We start from the raw sequence: 23181 nt of genomic DNA, 5'->3' as shown, positions 1-23181 counted from the left end.
TTAGGAGGAGAGGGGTGAGGGGGGAGTTTAGAAAGTGGACGATTAATGACAAACATACATTTATTACAAACTGGGTTTATTGTGATTTTCAAGTCAGAGATCCGTTTGAAAACGATAGAGGATGGGTTGAAAGAAGGTGAGTTTGGAGAATGTAGAGGAAGAACTGTAAGCGAATGAATTTTTTTTTTGAAGTGGAATGATTTGATGAGGAAATTGAAAAAATAGCACCGCAAAGCGGGCATAACCCCTCATCCCATGCATGGTGAAAACCAATTTCAAGATGGCTGCCGTGGCGGCCATATTGAAAATCGCAGCGCGCCCATTTTCGAAAGGAACCTACCTCTAATCAACCCCAACACACACCGCAAAAATGGATTTAATTGGACAAGCCGTTCTGCTCGAAATTGACGGAAACCAAAAGTTGACGGACGCCCGGATGGCTGCCGTGGCGGCCATATTGAACATCGCAGCGCGCCCATTTTCGAAAGTAACCTTCCTCTGCTCAACCCCAACACACACTGCAAAAATGGATTTAATCGGACAAGCCGTTCTCCTTGAAATTGACGGAAACCAAAAGTTGACGGACGCCCGGCCGACAATACCCCTTAGCCCAATTTGGGCGGAGGGGTGAAAAGCCTTTTAAATAGGAAGAAAAAGAGCGTGTTGTAATAAACCTCTGCAGGGGAAAAATCTCTCCTCCCTCAAATCTCCTCCAGACTCCCAAGCCTTCAACCATTTATATCGTGTCAGTTACTGTTTAGGATGGGAACAGCAGGCTAGTGTTGTAGGTCCAGCAGGTCAGCCAGGGCAGTGCTGCTGATTGATGGCCTGAACATCCCAAATTATACAACATGGTACGAGCTCTGTCCGGCAGGCAGCTGTTCAGAAGAGTTCTGGCTAGGTGGTGTGAATGTGGTATCAATGGGTTGGGGAGGGGAGCAGAAGGGGGGAGGAGAGGAGTCGAGGGGGTGGAGATAATGCAGAGAAGGAGGTTGAAAATGTGTGTGTGTGTAGGAGACCAGATGGAAAGGAGACAGGGCAAGTTGGTTGTGGAAGGAGGATACAAGATGTTGCACACGGGTGAGGATAGGAGTAATGGAGTGGTAATAATAGTATCGGAAGGGATCAACAAGCAGGTGGTCAGACGATGGGAAGAATGGATAGTTGTGGCATGGGTGGTGATACAGAGGCAAATGGTGTGTGTTTGTGTTGTCGGTATATGGGCTCTATGGAGAAGGACTGAGGCAGAGAAGCTGGAATTCAGGGATGGACCGGAGAGGATGATGGGAATGGTTGAGCTGGAGTTGATGCTGTGCATTGCATAGGACTTTAACGTGCATGTGGGAGTTGCGGAGCCAGGTGAAGAGGAATGTGTTGGTAAATTTGGTTGGGGAATGAGGAATAGAGAGGTTCAAGAGCTGGTGGTGAGGAATGCGATGGCCATAGCTGGTTCATTCTTTACAAAACGGGAAAGCCACAAGATTACCTATAGAAGTGGAGAGCACAGAACAGAACTGGCTTTGGTGGTGGTAAGGAGGGTTAATGATTGCAAGGCAGTGGTGGGAGAGCACGTTACCACGCAGCACAAGGCTGTGGTGTTTGTGGTGAAGATGAAGAAAAGGAGGGAGGTTAAGAGCAGGGCTCGGAAGGTTATTAGGTGGGGGAAATGTCGCAGAAGAGAACAAGGAGAGGGTGATGGCCAGGTATGAGCAACTTAGCGAAGAAGCAGAAGGTTTGGAGGAGGAGTGGAAGAAGTACGGAGGCATTTAGTGGAATTGCAGAAGTTTTGTGTGGAATAACATCAGGAAAGGGTGCATCGTCAAGGGATAGAAAAAAGGTATGGGGGACGGAGGAAGTAGAGAAGGCAGTAGGTGAAAAGGAGGTTTGGAAGAGGATAGAGAAGATCAAGGATAGAGGGAGGCAGGTGAATGCAGGGTTGCTACACCTGTATGCGCAGAAGACAGTAGTAAGGAGAGCTGTGGATAAGACGAGGATTGATGTGGAAGATGAGGTGTACAAGTTGCAAGAGAATGGTGGGAGGAAGAGTATCTTTAAATTGGCTAGTGACAGGAAGGACATGAAGGACATGTGTAGAGGGGAAAATGGAGTTGGTGGAGATCACGGCGGAGGAGGTGCAGACGGCATTGAAGAGGATGAAAAAGTGAAGAGTGCCAGGCATTTGTGAGGTGAGATTTGTGAGACAGGGATGATAATTGCGGCAGGATAAGTCATAGACAGGTGGACGATGTATATATGAGGGAGGGTTCAGTTCCAGAGGAGTGGAGGACAGGGTTAAACGTGCCGATATGGAAGGGGAAGGGCAATGTTCAAGATCTGGGGAAACACAGGGGCATTACACTCCTTAGTCATGTCATGAAGGTGTTGGAGAGGGTTCTGGATGGGATTCTGGACGGGAGGATGAGGATTTGTGAAATGGCATTGGGATTTGTGGAACTGAAGAAGGCCTACGACACTGCCCCGAGAGATATAGTGATGGCGACACTGAGATAGATCGGAGTGTCAGAAGCAGAAGTTAGGTTGGTGTCAGGGATGTACAAGGGAACAAAGGGAAAAGTTTTGGTTAGTCCTGGGAGGTTGCGAACATTGGTTTGAGACAGGGAAGCGCTCTCAGCCCACTCATGTTTATCATGGTGATGGAGCTGGTAAGCATGAAGGGAAACATGAAGGGTATCCTGAGGAGGATGTGGTATGGGGACGATCTGGCTGTTGTGGTAGAGAGTGGATGGGAGATGCAGGATGTAGTGGGGGAGTGGACGAAGGCATTTAGGAAGCACGGGCTGAAGATGAGCATGGAGAAGATGGAGGTGATGTGCGTTGGGGAGTAGAGAGAATAAATTAATATCAGGTTTGGGGGAAGGAGGAAAATAGTCAGGGAAATAGGTTCGAGTATCTGGGGGAAACAATGACTGGAGAAGGTGGTTAGAGACAAACGTGCGGAGGAGGATTCATGTGGGTATGAATGCATGGAGGAGGGTGGAGGGTGTAATGGCAGACAGAAACATTTCAAGAAGAGTGAAAGGGAAGGTTCTGATGTCGTGTGTCACGTCGGCCTACCTTTACGGTCTGGAGATGGTGGCGCTGACAGAGAGACAACAACAGAGGCTGCAGGTTTGGGAGAACAACTTGGTCAGGATTGTGAGAGTGAAGATGGTGGATAGAAAGAGGATGGATGAACTTAGGGAGGAGATTGGTGTGCAGATGAGCTTGATGGGGAGATTCGTATGCAGATGAGCTTGATGGGGAGATTGGTAAAATTCCAGCTGAGATGGGCTGCGCACGGTGTAGATGGGGGAAGGGTGAATTGGCAAGAGAACGGATAGGTTGAAGGAGCAAGGTTGGATGAAAAGAGGTAGACCACGGTTAAGATGGAAGGATTGTGTGAAGAGGTATTTCAGTTGGGTGGGGGTGGTTGGAGAGAGTTGGCTGGACCGAGGTTATATTTTCACCGCTGTCTGTGAGCAGAATATCTTAAAATCTTGTGGATGGATTTAGACGAACCTTTGTGGACAGGTTGGGTGTGTGACAAAGACAAATGGATTCGACTTTGGTGAAGATCCAGATACGAGAATTTTTTTAATGATTCTTCACCATTGAGCCTGGTGTTGGCTTAGCGGTTAGGGTGCCAGCTTGGGATCCCAGGATCCTGGGTTCGAATCCCGGTCAATTGCTGAATTAACGCCAGGGGGGTTGACTCAGCCTGTCATCCTTCCGAGGTCGGCAAATTTTGAGTACCAGTTCACTGGTAATTCCCTGTGTGTTGCAAGAGGCAAACTAGCAGGGTTGGCGGCAGGAAGGGCATCCGGCCATAAAACATTGCTTCAAAATGGGGACCATGGCCTCTAAAGGTGGTTGTATTCTTCACCATTGAGTGTTGGGGCCAAAAACGATATTTCGAAACGTTGTGAACGAGTTATAACGAAAATTAGGTAGATGAGTTGGTCAAGTGACGAGGATAAGCCGATTCGGTTTTGGTTCAGGTCTGGATACAGATCCGGCCTATCAGTGGGATACAAATGGTAAACTGTTCAGCCTTTCGGGGGTATACTCTCGACCGAGTACCCGTTCTAGTTTATTTATTAAAGATTTCAAATATTAATCATGACTATTTTCTTTCCGTTGCGTACCTTTCGTGATGTACGACGCATTGTTCCGTTTTTAAATTTACATCAAGTTAGCATTCCCTTTGACTGCATCAAAGTATTCTTTCGGTGGCGTATAGTAAAGTGCTGCCTCGATCGCTCCCAGACAAAACGTGGTTTCCCTCATTTCCTCTGCATGGGTTGTAATCACAACGTACCTTTCCTTCATGGTAGAAAACGTGTTGTTCAGTCTTCAACTGTACACCGGAGGCCTGAGGCCTATAAATAATGACCAAAATTGTGGCAATTTGATTTGTTGAGGTTAGGTTTTGTTGAGGTCAGGCCAGAAAAGCTCTGCCCTGGACGGACAGAGCGAAAAAACTGGTGGAGAAAATATAGTACATGATCAACTTAAAATCAAGTTTAAAAACTCTCCTTCTCTCAGTCTTATTCAATCAACAACCAGTGAGAAGAATTCAGATGCAAAACACACTTAAAGCATAAAAACAAAAGTTAAAGTTTATTGTATTACACTACTGGAAACACAGAAGATACCAACAGGGAATTTCTTTCAAAAAGAAGTTTTATCATTAAACTATTCATACGCTGTGCAGAAGGCCAATCTCACCGCTTCGTTCACAAAAGCTAGTACAGTGGACGCTCGATGACCTGATGTGCGACGAGACAGGCAGGCGGGGGGTGGCAGCACAGAAGCAAAAAAAAAAAAAGCAACAAAAGAATGGGTGAAGAAAAGGCAAAAAACGCTCTGCGCCTCCCCGACTTTCCAAAATGAGCATTCGCGCCGCACTCTCCACCAGGCAGTTGTTCAGCTTTGTTATTTTTTTTTTTTGAGCTGAGCTCAATACCGAGGGCCTCCCATCAAGGAATGTAGCAGATCAGTTGACGGTGTCTGCTGCAGATACAGTAAAGACAACCCCATTAGAGTACGCGAATGATATGAAGGATGAAAAAAACGAAAAAAAATTCTTCAGAAATAAGTAAAAACACGGAATAAAATAATAATGGGTTCGTCGTTCTTTTTTTATATACAACGTCAAGTCTCGTGGAAGAGCTAGACCACTGAACGGATCAGGACGAAAGTAACAGTAGCGATAGGGGGGACACTAACAGCATGGCTGAGGGACAAAATAGAGAGTTGGACAAATAAGGTGAGGAATGAGGGGTAGGAGAGGAGGCATGAGGTGGACAACATGGATGCAGAAGGTAACTCTCAGGAAGGTAAAACTGGAAATTTGGAGGGAGCTTGGCATGGGGGTGGGGGTTTAACAAGGGTAGGAAAGATCATCGTTTTGGATCGGGGATGATTTGAGATGGTGGCGAACAGCGGTCTTGAAGACCTGGAGGGAAGAATCAGATTGAAGAGAATGTGGAAGTTGGTTCCACAGGTGGGAAGAAGAGGAACGAATGAGTGGAGGTGAGCAGTGATCCTGGATCGAGGGAAAACCACCAGAAGGAGGTTGATGTTTGAGCGTGTGCACCTCGTAGAAACCTGGAGGAGGGAGGGGGAGGGGGGCTTCGGGGGGCGGTGAAAGCATGAAAGAACAGGGTTTGCAAGACTATAAAGAGGAGCTAGAAGACAGACCACCGACTTGTCCTTACTTTCTAAAAATCTCGATTCTCGTAGCTCTCCGGATCAAAGTACTTGGTGACGACGATGCGATTGGCAAACTTGCGCCCAGAAAGGGCCTGCTGGGCTTTTTGGCAGTCGGTCACGGTTGCAAACTCCACGAAGATCTTGCAGACACATGGGAGTACAACAACAAACAACATGCATTTTAAGGCCATTTTCCCTGCTAGAGCGGGGGTTAGCGGGGGTTGCAGACACATGGGAGTGCAAGGCAATAATTATTATTCATTTTGAATGTCCAAATACGGATATTACAACACATCCCGCTTAACATTAACACCACCCCCTCCTCCTCGCAACTCTACATTTCACTCGGAAACAAAACAGCCAAATTACCTTTCATGTTTTATAGTTATCCCTCTTCACATTGCTGCATATATCGCTCGACACAACGCGATGTCGCTAGCTTGCAATTCAACTCATTTTCAGCCTCAGACACCGATGTTGTCATTGTCCTAAAAATTTGGCAACTCCCTACGTATATTGGGAACATCTGAACCATATCGATTTAAAAACCGCTTGGCTGACCTCCACCAAATTCTGCAGAAGTGTTTGGTGGTACCCAGTGTCGGGTTTTGGGCAGAAAATAATCCCCCACCCACTGCAAAGAATGGGAGATGACTTGCAATTTTCACCTGTGCCCGAGGCTTACTGACACCACCTGGAGGCTGGCCACGGGCACAAAATAAATAATTTCCCGCCATTCTGTCCATTCCCCCTCTCCATAAACCAGGCAATTCCCGGAGGGAATGGGTGTTTCTAGTTGCTGACAAATGGAGTGTTTTCTCACCTCCTAAAATATGAATTAATAAATAAACCTAAGCAGGCCCGTCTCAGTCAACAGTCGGATTAATACCTTTATTCAACTTTATGTTGACTTGTGCTTGGTCTACCGCATATCTATGGTATACATCGTTGGAACCATTTCATTCAGATGAAGAGCAAATGGGACCACAATCCCATTACACTTTCATTCCTTACAAAGTAACAAAATAAAACATCAACAGTTTCAAACTTAAGAATGCAGGTGTGTGCCAGGTAGAAAAGGCTGGGTATCACACTTTCATTGGATAACGAGGCACAAATGATTACCACCCCACCGCACTAGATTTGAGAGGAAGAAGAGTCCAAAGAGATTTGAGAGGAAGAGTCCAAAGATCGAAACACAACGTCACTGATACAGTCCAGCAGCCCTCACCTTCCCGCAGCCAGCAACTTCGACACCGTCCACAGGCCGCGGGATCTCAATGGAGATCACGGGGCCGTACTTATTGCACTCTTCACGGATGTCATCCAGAATGTCGTTGTATTCCTCCTCGTCAATTAACTCTTCGGGCGTAACCATGTTCAAAAGACATAGGATACGCGTGGGCTGTGTGCCCTGCTGAAGGACATCTGGTACATCCAGGCCTGGAACCTGCACAGTCACTGGAGCCACTGGTGCTGCACCCTGGGACACGAGGGAAGAGAGGGAGAGTGGCAATCAATGGCAATCTGTCCTGCATTTAATTTCGTTTTCAACCATACCGAGTCATTTGCGAGGTTAGGAGAATGCCCCCACTAATAAACAAGTTTGTCCAGACCACCCTTTTAAAAATACGTAATATAAGCCTGACGTTTCAGAAGTTACATATGAAACGAGTATTGAGGTCAGGCATACGCAAATGAAGGATGGAGGGCAGGGGTGGGGGAGAAGGGAGGTTATGAGATTGGAGTAGGGCAAGAAGAATACAGGAGGAAGGTTGGGGTGGGGGGAAGGTATGGAGATGAAATAATCTACCTAAATGTTTTCAAATGTGTTTGTGTGTGCATTTGCTTGGGTGTTCATTATTCTTTCACGGCCGAACCGTGGCATCCAGAGTCCCCAAATTTTGGGTGTAGGTACTTCAGAATCTGGGAATAGTTTAAAGCTACCGCACGTTGGCCTTGATGTCTGTTTTGAGGCCATCAAATGCCGCCATGAAGTGCATATTGGGATGTGGGGTCAGGCAGTGCTGCTGCTGGCCTGCAGGCAAAAGGTAACCAACCATGAGGCCAATAACTCAATGGATTTTCAATATCCAACACGTCCTGAATTCACCGCCGGGAAAAGCTCACCCAGCCAGGCAGTGCCGGGTATCTCTCTCCCCCTCCCCATTAGTGCCGGGTAGCCCCTGCTAGTATTGCTCGTATAATATATATACAGTAATACCCCGGCCTACATCATTAATTGGTTCCATAAGCCATGACGTAACTCCGCTTTTGACGTAAACCAGGCGTAATGTCTTAAGAATGCCTTAAAATGAAGACAAACACCTTAATTCGTAAAACTAGAGTAAATAACTGGAGGAGGCTGCGGCTTCGTCCTGAATCTTTGCCGCTCCCCGTCGGGAGTCCCTCCGTTGTTTTCTATCGATCAGGTTTTCTCCTCGAACGGGGTGACCGGCACGGACGTGTCGACCGTGAGCTGGCTTGTGTGCCGAGTGGCTCCGCGGCCCGCTTCACCACGGCGTGCTTTACCCAACGTGTCCGAGCAGTTTCACCGGTGGTCGTGTCGTGTCATCTGTGACGAACGAACGAGCTCAGGGTTCCGTGAACCCGGCCGCCCCGGGGATCGACGCTCGCCTCCGAGTCGTAGGCGTGCCCCGTCTTTCCTCGAGTGGCCGAAGTTGCTTGCTTCTTTATTTTTGGACAATGCGATATACGCAGAAACGACGACGTACAGGCAGGCATTTGCAAATCCATGCACATGTGCACATACATGCACACGTCGATTGGTTCTATACAAGGATATGCATCAACAACAACTTGCTACTCCCTGCACCACAGATGTCAATTTCCAAACAATTTACCTACTCCCTCGACCTAACTTTAAACTATCCACCCCGGGTATTCGTGAAGGGGTTCATCCTCCCCCATCCACTCCTTCGCACCATGCACTCCACACCACACAATCCACACTACTCACTACTCACTCCACACACCAAGTATTCTCTTCATTTATCCACTTGCACCCCATGCAAGTCAATCACTCAACACCATTACACATGTCCTCAATACACCACTCATACCCTTTCTCCGGTCATCCCAGACCATTGCCTCATTTCACCAAGTTCAACAATAACCAGATTCTCACACACACAACCATTCTCGACCAATGCCTCATTTCACCAAGTTCATTCCAAAGATCCTCATTCAATTCCTCATTTGCGCCTAAAGCTCATCCTCATACTCACACACATGATACACCAAGATACACTAAGAGCGGCTTCAGCTTGAAGTCGCGGTGCAATTACCCCCAAGCATTAGCATTAGCCGCTCCTTCGCGACTTTGTAGCCGGGCATGGTCTTCTCCTCCTTTGAGATAAAGGAGATGATGATGTAGGAGTGACGGAAAGTCGCACATAATGACGTTCGCTGAACTGAAATTTACTCTAGAAGAGTGGCGTAAAGTCGGATTTGACGGAGGTCGAAGTGGCGTAAAACAGGGTATGACTGTATATGTTTATGTATATATATATATATATATATATATATATATATATATTTGTGCAGCATCTGTCCTGTCCTGTCCTGTGTTGTCACTGAACTACTTTCTCAAACTTTTGTGAAATCGTACCAAACTTCTGGAATGCACATATCTCTCCCGTCGGTATGTCCTAAGGGGATTTTAAAAAAAAAATTCCAAATATATATTTTTTTGGGGGGGAATTTTTTGGGGAAATTTTTTTTTCCAACTTCAATTGTATCGACGCTTGGTGAGGCGAGCGTAGCGAGCCGAGCCAAGCTAGTATATATATATATATATCTATATTGTTGTGGAAATGAGAATTGTGTTTTTTTATTGTTGAAAAAATATCACCCTCCTTCCTCCAGTTGTGTATAAAGGTCAAAAGGGCGTCCCTTAGTTAGGTCATATACAATCACGTTAGCCAATCATAGATTTCCTCCTTGTTGGTAGTTTATTTCCAATTTCTATGTAGGTTAAGGCTGTGTCTTCCATTAATTGACACTCCATTGCACCGAATTCAAATAGAGTAGATTCCCTTTCATTCCCATTCCCAAAGCCTCTATTGCCAACTGCATTTATTGCCAACTGCATTTGCCGCCATTACGGCGTGGTCAGCTCGGGGAAGAAGGGCGTGCCCGACCATCGTCATCAAGGGTGGAGCCAGAGAGCCCGTGCCCACCAATCGGCACTGCGGAGAGCGACCCGATGGGCGTTTCCAAAAGGCCGGCGGCTTGATCACCACGCGCCTCATAAAAGGGGGTTGGGAGGGACTGCTTAAGCAGATGAGTAGGAGTCCACCGCAGTTGAGTCCACCACAGTTGAGTCCACCACAGTTGAGTCCACCGCAGCTGAGTCCACCGCAGTTGAGTTGAGCTTTGACGGCAGTTTCGACCCGCTGCTACAAAGAAACGACGCCGTGCGAACCAGATTGAGGAGGGTTGGCGGCCGCTCACCTCGAGCCTTGCCGTTTACACGAACAGGACCCGCATCCTTCCAGCTCTGTGGACCACCTGGACCATCCTCTCCTTCCCGCCAATCGTTCCTGCCTTCATTCCCCATTCGTGTGAGTCTGTCTTTGTTTGTTCTGTCCTGGGTTAAGTAAGACTGTTTATAGGTAAGCTAATTTGCACTGTGTTTCTTCTTCTTCTGTATTTTATTTTATTATCCTTCCTCCTTCTTGGTTTCTTTTGGTTGTAAATAGTAGTAATAAATTATAGTTGTATTTCAAACCCTTTTCGTCTTCTTCTTCTTCACATCCGTCGTCTTTGACTTTTCCCCATTGAATACCTGTGGCACGATTTGGCCAACGTTTGAGAATCGGGTCTAGTCATTGTTAACAGTTCGTGCCGTGGCTGCCATCCGCTCGGCAAATTACCAACTTATCCGCGGTCACGAACGGGGCTGTGCACCGGCCTTTCCGGAGGTCGCGGTGCAGCTTCAGGGACCACGTCGGTCAGTAACAAACAAGGGGACTAATCCCCCCTCGAGAAGGGATCCGAGGCCGACATTGGGTTCCGCAACAATATATATATGGTGACGTTCGCTGAACTGAAATTTACTCTAGAAGAGTGGCGTAAAGTCGGATTTGACGGAGGTCGAAGTGGCGTAAAACAGGGTATGACTGTATATGTTTATGTATATATATATATATATATATATATATAATGTTGCGGATATGGGATTTGGCCTCCATCCATATCCGCTTGTAAATATTCCCCTATTTCCCCAATACTCCCCAACTATCCCCAATCCCCCATTCCCTAGTCCCATTGTCTGTAAACAACGCTCTGTAGAACCGACCTTCCCCTATTTCCCCCATTAAATGTCGCACCCAGGTTCACCGCATCTCACGTAGACAACTATAGGACATCTTGCTAGTTATTCTTAGTCTATGTCAGTTAAGGACTCGTTTCCATTAATTCTGACTCTTCGTTGCACCAGAATGTGATTGTATGGCACCGTTAGAAAGTTTAGGACCTCCCAATACCTCCCCGCAGCTCTTCCTCATGGAACTACAACCCCAACAACAACAACAGCGGCGCGGGGAGTGTGCGTCCTCACTCCGGCTTGGTTAGCCGCCATTGAACATGTGCTCCAACGGGGTTACCACGCAGGGGCTCACTGTCAGCTCCTCGTCAAGGGCGGAGCCCGGTAACCCCCGCACCCAATAAGAAGCGGCGGACCGATTCCATCTGGGGCGGAGCTAACGAGCCGAGGGCGTGTCACTCCCCGCTGGACATGCGCAGGAAGAGGGAGGTGACGTCAGATGCGCCTCAGCTTGGAGAAGAAAGGACGCCACCTCCTAGCGCTGAGAAATACCTCCCCGCATCTCTGGACCGGACCGGGTCGATTCTGCCCCTGAGCCAAGGTGCACCTTGAGCTATCGACTGCCTGCCCTTCCCTGCCATCAATCCCCGTGTAAGTCAGTCTTGTCCCGTTTGTCTGTGGTCTGTCGGGAATAAGATAAGACTGTGTCTAAGTGCCCATCTTGCTGTGCTTTACCTCTTGCCGTGTAATCTAACCGTTCTGCATAACCAATATTATATCCTCCTCCGGAGGTCTTGAGAACTGTACCCCTTGTGTCGTTGCCTTAATCCCAGCCGTTGTGTCCTTTCCTTCATTGATTTAGCATAGCGCGATTCGGCCAACGTTCGAGTGTAATCGGGTAAACTGCGCGAACACGGCGGCCATTCCGCTCGGTCAAGCAACATCTAAGTCGTGTCCGTAACAATTGGTTGTCAGGAGTTGGATTCGGACCTGGGACTAAATTTGTTAGGCCCAAATTTTGGGACACCAATTGTGTTAGTACAGTAACAATTGGTGTCGAGGAGTGAGGTGGACCCGAAGCGCGTTTCACGCGCTCGAAATTATAACGGCGAAATTTGATTGTGTTTTACAAAAATAAAAACCCGAATTTTGAAAGTCGCGCTATGGCAGATCAAGACGGCTGGGTTCCGGTAGAGGAGAGTGAGGCAGGGTCGATCCAGGACCAAATTGAGGGACAAGAGGAGAGCGAAGCAGTGAGGGTGGCAGGCTCGCAAAATAGCGTCGTCGCGCACGAGGTTACGGGCGCGCAAAATGGCGCCTCGCACATGGCCACGGCGACCGCGCCCGTAGTAGCGCCACCGGTGGATTTGAACCTTTTTATGATGCAAATGACGGCCCTTATGGAAAAGAATAGTGAGCAATTGGGAGACCAAATTAGAGGTTTGAAAAGCAGTATGGGACAAATGGGGAACCGGATGGATGCTCAGGGTGAGCGATTGGAGGGCCAAATGGGGGCCAATAGCCAACGGTTAGAACAAAGGATGGGGTCCAATAGCGAGAAATTGAGGGAGGACATGGGGGCCCAGATCGGAGGGTTAGGGAGTAGAATAGAGGGATTAGACAATAGATTAGGGGAAATACAGGAGGGGTTAATGGGGGTAGAAAACAGAATGGCCGCTCAAGAGAATCAAATGGAAGGGATGCAAAAGGGGTTAGAGGGGTTAGAAAACAGTATGGAAGGCAAATTGAGGGACATGAGGGACCAAGCGGAAAGGGAAGTTAAACAAATGGGGCAGCAGATAGAGGGGGTCAGAATGGGGGTAGAAACTCAATTGGATGCTCACAGGGAGGAAATGGAGCAGAAGAGGGTGGCATCTGGGCAGGAGATGCAAGTGATGGGAGAAGAGATCAGAAGAGGTGTGAGTGAGGAGGTCGGAGGAGTGCGCGAGGAGGTGAGGCACTGTAAGGAGCACATGGAGAAGGAGGTGAGAAAGGGGACTGTAAAGTTACAAGGGGGCATAGAGGACCTGACGCAGGAGGTGGAACAGCTGACGGTGGGACAGACTGAGTTAGTGGAGCAGGTACAAAGGAACACTGCGGTACTAGGAGGGTTAAAAGCGACACAGAAAGAACTAAAAGACGACTTGATAGCGACGAAGAGGGAATGTCAGATGGTACGTGAGTGACTGACAACGAGGTTGGACGAGGTGACAGAGGTAATGGAGACGAAGGACCGGCAGGTGAGGACGCACATGGAAACGGTCAAGGTAGCCTTGGAGGACGAGCTTGAGGAGACGTACCGGGAAATAAAAGAGGTGAAGCAGAAATTAGAAGAAGTGGAAGAAGGGGTGAGCGAAATTAAGAAGCGACGGAGAGGGGATAAGAAAGAGATAAAAGAGGAGATAAAAGAATTGGTCCAAAGTCTGTGTTCGGATCGTGATGATGTGCTCATTAACCGGATGAGGGATTCGCAGGTGATGGAGGAGAAGCGAAGAGGAAGAGGACCCGGTGTAAGTGGTGACCAATATGGTCGTGCGTATGATGCGCCAGGTGATTTAAGAAGCTTGGGGGTCGAGATAGACCCGGGTGTTCGTGAGAGGCCGTTGGTGAAGTGTGCGACAGGTCTGGTGTGCGAAAAAGGAGGTGTGCGAGAAAGTCCGACTCTGGGGTGTGTGAGGAAAAAGTGCGTGCCAAGGAGTGAGGGAGCTGTCGAGAGTGAGTCGGTCGTAGCGCGTGTGCGAGGGAGCACATGGAAGCGCGTAGTGAGGAGTGTTACGTAGGGTGTAAAGGGAGAATGCACGCCTGTGGTGAGTGTTACAGAGGATGTAACGGGAGAGGGTGTGTGAGAAAGATGTGTGACGGACAGGTGCATGGGGAAAGAGTGCGCTGTCAAAAGTAAGGAAGAGTGTACACCTGTGGTGAGTGTTACAGAGGGTGTAACGGGAGAGTGTGCGCGAGAAAGGTGTGTAACGGACGGGTGCATGAGGAAAGAGTGCGCTGTCGAGAGTAAGGGTGAGTGCGCTGTCAAGAGTGGAGGTGAGAGTAGTAAGAGTGACACGGAGCGTGAGTTGGTTGTGGCAGGTGAGAAAGGAAGCACACCTGGAATGGTAGAGCGTGTGTGGGAATGCACGCTGGAATTGGTAGTGAGGCACGTGGTTGGGTGTGCGAGTGAAAGCACACCTGTGATTGTCACAGAGGAGGTGACCGAGAAAGGGGCGCGAAGAGGTGTGTTGGTGAGGTGTGCGACCAACGAATGTGTGCCAAAGTGTTCGGTGGTCAGGTGTGTGACCAAGGCTGTGAGTGGAATGAGTGTACCTGGGTGTGTTAGAGAAGGTACGACGAGGAGCATGGAAACGGCTGGAGGTATGAGCAAGAAAGGGGTAGCGTATGCTAGTAAGCATCCAGGTGAGGCATCGACGGTAACCGGGTTAGAGGTTAGAACGACTTATAGCCGAATCGAGCCCTTGGTGGCCGGGCCTCGCTTGGAACGGCCGCGTCCGGGCTCCACTAGGCGGAGCGGGCAGCCCGATAGGAAGGGTCGTCATGGCGACCACTTTCTATTGAGACGTGCCGGCAGGTCGAGATCGGGACATTGGATGGCTCCACGCCGAGATGGTGCGTGGGACCTCGGCCCGGGTAAACCTCCTTCCCTGCACCGAATGCGGGACGTATCCAGCCACTGGCACCAAACAACCCGCATTCATTGCTCGGCTTTACGAAGCCGGGCTTTGGACGTGAATTGGCGCACCGAGAGGCATTAGTAAGTAGACGGTAATGACGAGGATAGTGTTTAGGCCCCGAAATTAGAAAAACAAAATTTGATGATTGGCAAAGGATTGGCAGTAATGATTGGCAGATGATGAGTAGTGATTGGCAAATTTTTGATTGGTTGACATTTGATGTGCAAAATTGGTAGTGGGAGATGCCCGATGTGGTGGGATGGCAACTCTGTCATCCCTCACAAACAATGGGGCAAATGCGCTATAGTTTATGGGGTGATGGCAGTGAAAACTAGCCCGGGTGGGTTAGGTTATAGTGATAGGGATCTAGCGAAGATGACATTAGGTGACGTTAAGGTTAGTTAGTAACTGATACCTGTAGTGGGGACGCAGGTAGATTAGTATGGATGATAATGACGAGGGAGCGCAATAGTTTAAAGGGACGACTGGGAAGCGCAAGTTTCAGAGGGGAGTAGTTAGATGAGATGATGCTGTGTGAGAACTGGACAGGTGTGTGGAGCAGTGAGTGTTGTGGATCAGCGCGAATGCGCTTGGGGAGAGAAGGGTGCAGGTGGCACCAGGTGTGAGAGCACAGGTGTGCAAGTGCAGGTGTGTGGAATATATGGAGCAGAGAATGAGTGGTGTGGAGAGAGTTGGAGTAAGTGGTACGGAGTGGTGTGCATGGTGCGAAGGTGTGGATGGGGGAAGAGTGGACCCCTTTCACGAGTACCCGGGGCGGGTAGTGTAAGTGTTAGGTAGAGGGTATAGGTAAATTGTGGTTGGATATTGGCATTTGTGGTGCGGTTGCAGAATGGATTGTGGATGGGTGCATTAGTGTTGTGGAAATGGCTGGGCGTGTAGCCTGTTAGTGTGTGTAGTTGGGTTGGGCACTCCACCACTGTGAGGATGTCGGCCAGGTGAGGCCGCAGGTGGGCTCTGGGAGCCGGTAGTTGTGGATGGGGCCCGAGGATCCGGAGGACGGACCCGGGTAGCCCAGTGCCAGAGGGCACCAAGGGGTGACAGAGCCAGGAGAGGGCCTTCCCCAGTTAGATAGGTTAGGGTGAGGAGCTAGGTAAGCTCGGGTGGCAACTACAGTGGTGGAGGTGTGCAGGTGGGTAGACCTGCTGGGAGAGCTACACGTCACAGCCCAGAAATTGTGCGAAGGCACCGGGAGATGAATCGGGGGAGTGAGACCCCAAATTGAGAGGCACCACAGTTTGGTCAATGGGAATTGGTTTTTAGAACCCATAGTGTAAGTTGGCCAATGGATTGGCAGGGAAAGACCCCGGGTAATGTAAAGTTGTTAAAGTCATTTAGGAAATAGTTAGGATTGATGAACCTGTCGCACCATACGCAGCCACTTACCTGTGGTGATGATGACTCCACACCTGTGTTCCTTTGTTTTGTGTTGCAGGAAATGAGAATTGCTGTTGGATTTGTGAGACGCATCACGACGTGGATGAGACATTGGGGTGATTCCATCTCTCCCTCCCTAGGAGGGACTGATGATGAATTGGTGATGGCAAATTTTGATGTTGAGTTGGAGATGGCAAATTTTGATGAGAGTTGGAAATGGCAAATTTGATTGGTTAGGAGGGAGAGAAGATGAATTTGGTTTATGGGAGGAACGGGGAAGACAGTAGGGACGTTGTGGATTTGTAAAGTAGATGTTTATGGGTAGTGTTGTGTTTTGTGGATACAGTAAGGGGTAAGGGAGGGGCAATGTAGGTTACCTGGTGGGGGGGGGGGGGGGGCGTACGGTAGGAACGTACCTGTCTCACCTGGTTCCCATGTGGCCCTAGTGTGCATTACCTGGTATTGCGTGCACTTTTGCGCCCTTACCACCTTACTCACTTGTCTTCTTCTTTTGTCTCCCACCTACGAGGATCTGGCTTTGGGGCAGAGAGAGAGGAGAGAGAGGTGCTGGCTCCGCAGTTGTGGGCCTGTACTTTCGCTGCTTGCTGCCTGGATCGATACACCATATGGACCGCAATTTTTGTGGCTGCCCACCATGGACCGCAGTCTTTTGCGGCCAAGCACCACCCGTTGATGGACCTATGGGTCAACGTGGCACCTATGCTATACAGGTGAACCACTTTTAGTTGGCCCCCTGACGGCCACAATACAGAAATGGACGCGGTTGGCGCCTTTCTTTATTTTCTAAGGAAGCTAGAAGGCCAAGCACTTCAGGAAGGCAAGACCAGCGGCAGAACATCGGCCGGCTGCGACACCACCGGTGACGTTGAACACTTTATTGGTGCACCGGATGGTGCAAACTGTACATGATGGGGTGGTGCTTTTGGTGCTTGGATGGGGTGCTCTGCACATTATTAAAGGCCGTAGGGCCACAGAGCACTCGTGGGTTGGTGTATCGATGCTGGCATGCGTGCTCTCTCTATGCATAACATCTGCATGTGTTCCTCCAAAAACAGGTCCTGGATCGTAGTGTAAATATCAGTGTAGTCTTGTGTAAATAATGCTCCCTACCGGCTGTATGTTTAGTTTGAGGATTCTTTCCGCAATTCGGTTATCCTGTGGGTGTGTTTCTGTGAGGAGAAGGGTGCAACGTCGCAGGGGGACATATTTACTCATTTGTGAACATCTGTAAAGCTGTCGCACTCAGGGTTGAGTTAATAATAGAGGGAACTACATCTGAGTGCCACACTAACGTAGGTAAAAATTTATCGGGTCGGGTCGCCCCGAGGTAGAGAAGGGTGCAATGTTGCGGATATGGGATTTGGCCTCCATCCATATCCGCTTGTAAATATTCCCCTATTTCCCCAATACTCCCCAACTATCCCCAATCCCCCATTCCCTAGTCCCATTGTCTGTAAACAACGCTCTGTAGAACCGACCTTCCCCTATTTCCCCCATTAAATGTCGCACCCAGGTTCACCGCATCTCACGTAGACAACTATAGGACATCTTGCTAGTTATTCTTAGTCTATGTCAGTTAAGGACTCGTTTCCATTAATTCTGACTCTTCGTTGCACCAGAATGTGATTGTATGGCACCGTTAGAAAGTTTAGGACCTCCCAATACCTCCCCGCAGCTCTTCCTCATGGAACTACAACCCCAACAACAACAACAGCGGCGGCGGCGGCGCGGGGAGTGTGCGTCCTCACTCCGGCTTGGTTAGCCGCCATTGAACATGTGCTCCGACGGGGTTACCACGCAGGGGCTCACTGTCAGCTCCTCGTCAAGGGCGGAGCCCGGTAACCCCCCGCACCCAATAAGAAGCGGCGGACCGATTCCATCTGGGGCGGAGCTAACGAGCCGAGGGCGTGTCACTCCCCGCTGGACATGCGCAGGAAGAGGGAGGTGACGTCAGATGCGCCTCAGCTTGGAGAAGAAAGGACACCACCTCCTAGCGCTGAGAAATACCTCCCCGCATCTCTGGACCGGACCGGGTCGATTCTGCCCCTGAGCCAAGGTGCACCTTGAGCTATCGACTGCCTGCCCTTCCCTGCCATCAATCCCCGTGTAAGTCAGTCTTGTCCCGTTTGTCTGTGGTCTGTCGGGAATAAGATAAGACTGTGTCTAAGTGCCCATCTTGCTGTGCTTTACCTCTTGCCGTGTAATCTAACCGTTCTGCATAACCAATATTATATCCTCCTCCGGAGGTCTTGAGAACTGTACCCCTTGTGTCGTTGCCTTAATCCCAGCCGTTGTGTCCTTTCCTTCATTGATTTAGCATAGCGCGATTCGGCCAACGTTCGAGTGTAATCGGGTAAACTGTGCGAACACGGCGGCCATTCCGCTCGGTCAAGCAACATCTAAGTCGTGTCCGTAACAATATATATATATATATATATATATATATATATATATATATATATATATATATTCCAGCTGCTTCCAGCTGACCACATACATACATACATACATACAGACTTGGCATTTAATATGGAATTATTTTTTGTCTTGACTTGGGTTTACTTTCTTAACTCAGTATATCAATCTGGTGCGTTTCTTTTACACTTTGGTGATTTATTTGTTAAAAGAACCATGTCACTGATTGTCTGTCGTAGCAAGAAGTCAACAACAGGATTATATCACAGGTGGCATGGCAAAATGTACGGACAGGTGCATTTGATGATTGGCTTCACAGTCGAGTATACAAGGGTTGTTGCGTTCTGTATTAGTGGAAAACAACTGCTGCACATCTCCAAAAGTTATTGCCGCTTCCTCTGGAGATGGTCCGTCAACTCGACAATGCTGTTTGTCATGGAGTGGTGGCTTTACGAAATTACGGCATGAAACAGCGTGCTATTGCTCGGCAGTATGGCATCACTCAAGGTCAGGTGTTAAAGATCCTGAAACGAAATGCTCAGAGGGGTGTCCCTACTTCAATACCGAGGTCAGGACGTCCCCGCAGAACCACAAGGAGGGATGATCGCCAGCTGCACCGGTTAGTCTGCAATGGCCGTACCAAGTCAGCTAATCGGCTTAGGGCTGAGTGGCAGCAACTGACAAATGTGCCTGTATCCAGAAGGCTAGTCAACCAACGACTGGTTCAAGCAGGCTATCGTGCCAGGCGTCCCCTGAGAAAGCCACGCCTGACCAGACAACACCGCCAGCGTCGATTACAGTGGGCCAGAGAGCACCGTCAATGGCAGCCAGGACACTGGAATCACGCGATCTTCAGTGACGAGTCTAGATTTCTGGTCTATCGTCAAGATGGCCGCGTCCGAGTGCACAGACAATGAAGCCGACAACAAAGATTGTGTCGTGCCAAGAGTCCAAGCTGGAGGTGGTGGGGTGACCGTTTGGGCTGCTTTTCATGCAGGGGGGCAAAACTGACCTGGTTGTTCTGAATGGAAACCTGAACCAGTTCAAGTACAGGGCCATTCTGGAAGAAACATTGCTTCCATTTGCTCGTGCAGCCTTTCGAGGAAGCTTTGTCTTCCAAGGTGACAATGCACGGCCTCATCGTGCTCGCATGATCCAACACTTTCTTGCTGACCGTGGTGTAGAGCATATGGAGTGGCCTGCCATGTCCCCGGATATGAATCCGATAGAGAACTTGTGGGCAGAATTAACGGGTCAAATCGACCACTTGGACCAGCAGCCGACCTCTGTGCGTGAATTGCAGCAGGCTATTGTCACTGCATGGCAAGCGATTCCTGTCCAAACCTTGGCAAATCTCGTGAACAGCATGCCTCAACGTGTACGTGCTCTCCTGAATGTTCGTGGGGGTTAAAAGAAGTACTGAACTGTAATTTTACTGTCCGTAATCCCAGTTGTAATTTAACTTTTGTTTTTGTTAAAAAAATTTTTGGCTAATGTGCAAAATAAAGAGATACTTCTGGAAAACGTACAGAAGTTTAACACAGTACTGTCCATGAATTGAGTTCGATATCAGTTTACATCACTTTCAAGGATCAATTTATTTGTTTCGAAATGTCAAATGTGGTTTTTGTTTCTTTTAAAGGTCACATTAACAAAATCTAGAATAATTTCAACATAATTCCAACGAACTTTTGGTTCTAAGACATCTTGAAAAGTAAGTTCACCCCCACAAAAAAAATATTCCATATTAAATGCCAAATATATATATACATATATATATATATACTAGCAGAAGTACCCGGCATTGGCAGCCCCTTGTGTCGGCAGCCGGGCGGGGGAAGGAAGGGAGGGGAACGGGGGGGGGGGGGGGGGACCAGCAGTTTCGACCAGCGTCGCATTCCGCATGATGTCTTCTCTGGACTGAAATCTGGTCCCTTTCAGGGGCATATATATACATATATATATATATACATACACACACACACACACACTGGGTGGTCCAGAAACCATGGGCACATTTTGAAGAATGAAACCTGCAACGAACAATGAAGTTTATTATTGTTCTTTGGTGCAAAACAAAACATGATTGCTCGTTAAACAGTCTAATCAGTCTAATATACATGAAACAGATCAGTTCAAATGTTCAAACTGCTTTCCTTCATTGTCTATGCACAGCTGCAGCCGTGATGAAACACTCTGACACACAGTTCTGCATGTTTCAGTCATAAGGCAGCAGTCTCATTACGGATGAATTGTTTCAAGTCTTCAAGGGTGGTAGGATTCCTCGCATACACTTTGTGTTTGAGGAAACCCCAAAGAAAAATCACAGGGTGTTGTTAAATCACAAGACCGCGGCGGCTATTCAACCGGACCATGACGGCCAATCTATTTGTCTGTAAATTTCAAATCAAGGGCCTGGCGTACACTGGCAGCATAATGAGCAGGCGCACCATCATGCATGAACCACATTTGGCCATCATTGAGTGGAAATACATGCTGCTCCAACATTAGAAGGTAATTTGCAGCATTCACATTTTCGAAAAATATTGGTCCAACAATGCCTCCAGAAGAAATTCCTGCCCAGACGGACACACTAGCCTAATACTGGACATTGTGCTCAACAGTAAATCGTGGGGCGTCTACTGCCCATATCATGCTGTTATGATGATTCACAGAACCAGATAAAGTAAACTTGGAATCATCTGACCACAAGATCCTGTCTGCAAATCATTGTCCATATCCATTAATCCAAGTAATGTCTCACATGCCTCAACACACCTGTCAAAATCATCCTCAGATATTCAATGAATTAATCTGGGTATGTGTGGTTTCACATTCAGGTCTTTTAGTATTCTTCGAATCGATGGTCGGTTTATGTTGGTGACGTTTGATAAACGACGAGTTGATAATGGTGTGTTACTGTCCAGTTGTTGTCAAATGACCGCTCTGCTTTCCTCAGTTCGAACAGTACGAGGTCTACATGGTGACTGTTTTGGAAGAATGCTGCCGGTTTCATCAAACTACTTGTTTTTTCTGTCTCACGATATCCTCCGTCATATTAGGGAGTCTAATTCACAATGAACTGAACTAATGCAAAGACAAACTCGTGCAGCACAGTGAGCGAAGCTCACCTCGATCTACATCACGTGATGAACCTCACCCTGTTGCGTATCACGTGATGCCTGTGCGTGTTGCAGTGGTCGAATGCGTTTACGAGTAATCATGTTTTGTTTTGCAACAAAGAACAATAATAAGCTTAGTTGTTTGTTGCAGGTATCGTTCTTCAAAATGTGCCCAGAGTTTCTGGACCACCATATATATCTATTGCATCCGGACCGCATGCCGATTGCACACAGCTGTGTCAGCAAACTGGGAGCAAATTTTAGGGAAATGGGATCCATAGCAGATAAACCATGCTTTGGACCTTCAAGAGCATCCACCGATGAACACACAGCTACAACCATCCTCGCTCATTTCATGGAAAGCCCCAAAAGGTCTCTTTGGCGGTTGTCTGCTGAGACAGGAGTGTCGAATAGCAGCATCCACTGCATTCTTCAAGCACACAAATGGCATCCTTACAAACTTCAAATCCTGCAGAAATTAAGTGAAGATGATCCAGACAGGATATCTCAAAGCTGTGGACTGATTCAGACTAAACTTGGTGGACAGGTTGGATGTGTGACAAGGAAGAAATTATTCGATTTTGGTGAAGATTTGTATAGGAGGATTTCAAAGTGATTCTGCACCATTGAGAGATAGGGCCAAAACTATATACAGCACTGTATAGCACGACAGTTCAAAAAGTTGTGGATGAGTAATGGCAAAATTTGGTGGACAAGTTGGGTAGGTGACAAGAACAAGCCAATTCGATTTTGGTACAGGTCCATGTATAAATCCCACCTATCAGTGGGATATAAAGTGTAAACTGTTCAGCTTGGTGGAGAGAGTGCCCGTTCCAGTTACCAATGTAAGATGTAGATGGCACAAAATAAACACAATGTGATGATATTCAAAACAAAGCTCAGAAGAAACATGAACATCACCAAGGTTTTAAGGGTTATACCTTTACACTCTGCTAATAGTACAGAATAATATATTCTTCATATAATATGTTGACAAACAGACTTGAAAGCAAGTCTAAGGCTCGTCACAGAAAAATCATTTCACACCCTTTGGAATTTGGAGCAAAATTACGGTGTTATTCGTTGCCATTTATCCGCAAGGCAAGCCACGTCTCACAGCAGATTGTCTAAAACACCTTTTTAGACAATCCTGGACAAGTGCTTTTGACGTACGTACAGACTAGAGCACATGGCTGAAGGAGACACTCACCCCCACTTGCATGCCTTTTGCCCCAACACTGGCTCTCTGCACCACCAGCTTCTTGTCTCCAACTTGCATGCCGTTCAAGGCAGTGACCACCTAGAGTAATTGACACCTCGTGTCAAAAGCCATTTTTGTACTATGACACAAAACCCAACTTTCGGAGATCAAGCTCCCCCCATTCACCTGGTCTGTCACACCGGGGTCCATGTATTCACAGAAGGCGTAGCCCTTGGAAAGGTTTGTGTTGCTGTCCTTCACAAGGTTGAACGCCTTCAACAGCCCAAAAGGCATCAGTAACTCCTTGACCTGGGTGGGACAGGGACATCAATACATTGACAT

At 48.1% G+C, this 23181-nt stretch overlaps 1 protein-coding gene across 3 annotated transcripts in view; it reads right to left on the bottom strand.

The window, feature by feature from the left end:
- Positions 1-4593: 4593 nt before the first annotated feature.
- The window catches only part of LOC137427924 (splicing factor U2AF 65 kDa subunit), an 80520-nt gene continuing 61932 nt past the window's right edge, over positions 4594-23181 (bottom strand). For all 3 annotated transcript variants that reach the window (XM_078777629.1, XM_078777630.1, XM_078777631.1), the window contains 5 exons: positions 23026-23148; positions 22849-22938; positions 6947-7198; positions 5721-5855; positions 4594-5013 (listed from right to left, as the gene is read on the bottom strand). In XM_078777629.1, the coding sequence (XP_078633755.1) occupies positions 5724-5855; positions 6947-7198; positions 22849-22938; positions 23026-23148 (597 nt within the window). In that variant the 3' untranslated portion in view covers positions 4594-5013; positions 5721-5723. The remainder of the gene's footprint in view (positions 5014-5720; positions 5856-6946; positions 7199-22848; positions 22939-23025; positions 23149-23181) is intronic.

The sequence above is a fragment of the Myxine glutinosa genome, chromosome 5, assembly GCF_964187855.1.
Source record: "Myxine glutinosa chromosome 5, kmMyxGlut1.1, whole genome shotgun sequence".
NCBI lineage: Eukaryota > Metazoa > Chordata > Myxini > Myxiniformes > Myxinidae > Myxine > Myxine glutinosa.
This window is presented reverse-complemented; position numbering and strand designations above follow the sequence as displayed.